This window comes from Salvelinus sp. IW2-2015, unplaced genomic scaffold (assembly GCF_002910315.2).
Source record: "Salvelinus sp. IW2-2015 unplaced genomic scaffold, ASM291031v2 Un_scaffold6198, whole genome shotgun sequence".
Lineage (NCBI taxonomy): Eukaryota > Metazoa > Chordata > Actinopteri > Salmoniformes > Salmonidae > Salvelinus > Salvelinus sp. IW2-2015.
The window spans coordinates 39,648-44,137 of record NW_019947461.1 but is presented as its reverse complement, the minus strand read 5'-3'; the positions used below and the strand labels follow the sequence as shown (position 1 = coordinate 44,137).

The window sequence follows — 4,490 nt, the reverse complement described above, 5'->3', positions numbered from 1 at the left end:
AAAGGGGAGAGGCTTGCAAGCGCGAAGAACACCATCCGCAACCGTGAAGCACGGGGGTGGCAACCATCATGTTGTGGTGGTGTTTGCTGGCATGGAAAAAAAAAAAAGGAAAAAAAAAAAAGGAAAAGAAAAGGGAAAAGAAAAAAAGAGTGTCTGTTGGAGGGAACTGGTGCACTTCACAAAATGATGGCATCATGAGGGAGGAAAAATTATGTGGACATATTGAAGCAACATCTCAAAGACATCAGTCAGGAAGTTTAAAGTCTTGTCGCAAAGGGTCTTCCAAGTGGACAATGACCCCAAGCATAACTTCCAAAGTTGTTGGCAAAATGGCTTAAGGACAACAAAGTCAAGGTATTGGAGTGGCCATCACAAAGCCCTGACCTCAATCTTATAAGAAATTTGTGGGTAGAACTGAAAAGGCGTGTGCGAGCAAGGAGGCCTACAAACTGACTCAGTTACCACCAGCTCTGTCAGGAGGAATGGGCCAATCATCCAAATACTTACCAACTTTTGTGGGACAAGCTTGCCAACACCGTACCAGTTGACCCAATTAAAGCAACAATGCTACCAAATACTAATTGAGTGTATGTAAACTTCTGATCCCACTGGGAATGTGATGAAAGAAATAAAAGCTTAAAGAAATAATTCTCTCTACTATTTATTCGGACATTTCACATTCTTAAAAAAACATGGTGAATCCTAACTGACCTAAGCCAGGGAATTTGTACTTAGAATTAAATGTCAGGAATTGTGAAAAACTGATTTTAAATGTATTTCGCTAAGGTGTATGTAAACTTCCGAACTTTCTGATATATTTTGTACCAGTTGAGAAATTTGGGTCTTAATTCCCTGAGATCGGGATCCTTCTCTGGCAAAATCATTATTTTATTATTTAGTATTTTTGGGGTTTTACTGCAGGGCCTAGGTTCCTGGCAGGTTCTAGCAGTCCATGCTCTGCTGTAGCCATGTGCTGCTGGGTGACAGGCAGGCAATAGGTCATCTGCGAAGAGTAGGCATTTCAACCTCTGGCATTGTGGAGACTAATACCAGGGGGCTGAGGATTGTCTAGAATCACGTGGCCAATCGTTGATGTACATATTGAAGAGGCAGGCTTTCAGATCTTGGCATTAACCTGGGCGAAGGCCTGGTTAGAATTCTGTTATTTTCTTCGTCAATGTGTTAATGCTGCAATATGCCAGTATCATAGGATTTAATTATTATCAATATGTTTTCCCCTACTAACCACTTTCAATACACTTTGTAGAACTTCTGGTCTTATCCCACTCTCTCTCTCTCTCTTTGTGTCTCTCACTTGTGTGTCTCCCCTCTCTCGTTTCTCTCTCTCTCTCTCTGTGTCTCTTACTCTGTGTTGTGTCTCTCTGTCTCTCTCTCTCTCTCTCTCAGTAGAGTCGTCTTCCTGGTCGTTGCGTGGTCATAACTCCAGTTCATCTCCCAGTGTTGCTGAGCGTTCTAGACTGACCCTGAGAGCCGACGGCAGCGGTGGGAGCATTCGGCGGAAACTAAGAACCCCCGTACAACACACACCCGGTACGATTCCGCTCTGATTGGTTGATTTGTTGATTTGATTGATTTGCAATCATTTGGTCTTATATAGGACATGCACTACCACTGCTTCATCAACTCACGTTCTCTCTCCCTCCCTCCCTCCCCCCAGCCTCTCCTCGTAGCCTCTCCCCCCAGGCTACTGTCCACCTGAATGGTCACAGGAGTCAGGTGACAGCGGGCTTGCTCACAGGGCGTAGAGGGCAGAGACCTAGAGCGGTGACTCCTGACCCCAGCCCCGCCCCCAGGGGTCGCCCACCTGGCAGGAAGTCCAAACAGGAAGTAGAGGTCATGAGGAGGAGGGGTCTCTGGCAAAGCTCCACCCCCGAGGACGAGCTTGACCAATCCACGGGCGACGAGGGTGGGACTTCATCCTCCGCCCAGGAATCGACCGGGCTGTCAGACTTAGGGGCGGGACTTCCAGGAACGCTACGCCGACGCGGTAGGCCGAGACTCATTAGGACAGAAGAAGTCCCTCCCCCTTCTAGCCCTGACCCTTCCCCACTGAGGAGGAGCAGTCGGCGCATCAATGACGAGACCACTCCTCCCGCCCAGGCTCTGCAACAATCGCGGCGCGTGAGGGACTCGCCAGTGGATGACGAAATCATCAATGTGAAGGAAGGGGAGGAGCTGGGACAGGAAGGGGATGGGTCGGCGGGTTCGATGCGTACGCGTAACCAGGGGCGGCGGACGGCATGCTACACGGAGGAGGAGGAGGAGGGACAGCTCCTGTTTGAAGACTCCTCCCTCACCTTCGGCACTTCCTCCAAGGGGCGTGTCCGCAAGCTCACAGAGAAGGCCAAGGCCAACCTCATCGGCTGGTAACCACTGCAACCAACCACACCTGGTAAACACAACAAACACCAAACCACGCCTTTATTATTATGGGCCGGAAGCCAAGACAACAACGCAGTCATTACAATGGACTGGTAACCAAGACAACCAGACCCCTCTCACGTACAGACCAGAGGAGAAGAGGTGATTGGTTAGACTGGCCGACTATGCCACGCAGCTGTGAGCTCATTGGTAGGAGAGCAGAGGCCRCCCTGGGGCGCTGGGGGGAGAAGGCTGCTCTTGGTCTATCCCCGTCCTGTGTGTGTGGGTTTATGGGAGAGCACTCCCCCTCCCATAGACGACGCTGAGACTCCTCTCTCATTGGTCCTTGGAGGACGTATCCCACGAGTACTTTCTCTCCTGTGGGGTTTGGACCGTCTCCTGACCTCAGAACCACATGATCATGCAGTGTGTCTCTGAGGGAACGCTTCCTGTGTTTCGTGTTCGACCGTGTTCTGACCGTGTTCTGACCGTAGCCCGACCGTGTTCTGACCGTAGCCCGACCCTGTTCTGACCGTGTTCTGACCGTAGCCCGACCCTGTTCTGACCGTAGCCCGACCGTGTTCCGACCGTGTTCTGACCGTATTCTGACCGTAGCCGCGACCGTGTTCTGACCGTGTTCCGACCGTGTTCCGACCGTTTCTGACCGTGTTCTGACCGTAGCCCGACCGTGTTCTGACCGTGTTCCGACCGTGTTCTGACCGTAGCCCGAGTGTACCGACCGTATTCTGACCGTAGCCCGACCGTGTTCTGACCGTAGCCCGCCGTATTCCGACCGTTTCCCACGTAGCCCGACCGTGTTCTGATCGTATTCCGACCGTGTTCTGACCGTGTACCGACCGTGTTCTGACCGTAGCCGCGACCGTGTTCTGACCGTATTCCGACCGTGTTCTGACCGTAGCCCGCCGTGTACCGACCGTATTCTGACCGTAGCCCGACCGTGTTCTGACCGTAGCCGACCGTGTTCTGACCGTAGCCCGACCGTGTTCCGACCGTGTTCCGACCGTATTCCGACCGTGTTCCGACGGTATTCGACCGTGTTCTGACCGGTAGCCCGACCGTGTTCTGACCGTATTCCGACCGTGTTCCGACCTGTACCCGACCGTGTTCTGACCGGTAGCCCGACCGTATTCTGACCGTAGCCCGACCGTGTTCTGACCGTAGCCCGACCGTGTTCTGACCGTAGCCCGACGTGCCGACCGTGTTCTGACCGTAGCCCGACCGTGTTCTGACGTAGCCCGACCGTAGCCCGACGTGTTCTGACCGTATTCCGACCGTGTTCCGACCGTAGCCCGACTGTGTTCTGACCGTAGCCCGACCGTGTTCCGACCGTGTTCTGACCGTAGCCCGACCGTAGCCCGACCGTGTTCCGACGTAGCCGCCGTGTTCCGACCGTGTTCCGACCGTAGCCCGACCGTGTTCGACCGTGTTCCGACCGTAGCCGACCGTGTTCCGACCGTGTTCCGACCGTGCCCGACGTGTTCCGACGTGTTCCGACCGTGTTCCGACCGTATTGACCGTGTTCCGACCAGACCCGACCGTGTTCCGACCGTGTTCCGACCTGTGTTCCGACCGTAGCCCACCGTGTTCCGACCGTGTTCGACCGTGTTCTGACCGTAGCCCAACCGTTTCCGACCGTATTCCGACCATATTCCGGTCTCTGTTTATTCGCTTCTCCTGGTTTTGTAGAGTGTTTGAAATGTTGATACAGTGTCTGCAGGATGTGTATCCTGGGGTTCTGTCCAGACAGAGCAGACTGAAGGGTGTGTGTGTGTGTGTTGTGTGTGTGTTTGTGGTGTGTGTGTGTGTGTGTGTGTGTGTTGTGTGTGTGTGTGTGTGTGTGTGTACAACCAGTGGCATCATAGAGTTTGGTGTATGTTGATATCAGAGGTGTGTTCTTGATGAGACGTAAACACCAATATTATAGCCCAGATATTGTTGCTGTTGCCTGGTCTCAGATCTGTTTGTGTTGTCAACTCCTTGGCATGACTATGAGATGCAACGAGTAGCATGATGGCTCAGACTGGTACCCAGGCTAGTCCAGGTGGGGCTCTCTAACCCCGTTGTTCAGCTGGGAGTTAGACACATTG

At 52.9% G+C, this 4,490-nt stretch overlaps 1 protein-coding gene across 1 annotated transcript; it reads left to right on the top strand.

Annotated features, from left to right (window-relative positions):
- Positions 1 to 1,404: 1,404 nt before the first annotated feature.
- Positions 1,405 to 3,152, top strand: LOC112078755 (PH-interacting protein). The gene is made up of 2 exons (XM_024144893.2): positions 1,405 to 1,551; positions 1,679 to 3,152. The coding sequence occupies exon 2, from the start codon at positions 1,858 to 1,860 to the stop codon at positions 2,389 to 2,391; it is 534 nt and encodes a 177-aa protein (XP_024000661.2). The 5' UTR covers positions 1,405 to 1,551; positions 1,679 to 1,857; the 3' UTR covers positions 2,392 to 3,152.
- The last annotated feature ends 1,338 nt before the right edge of the window (positions 3,153 to 4,490 follow it).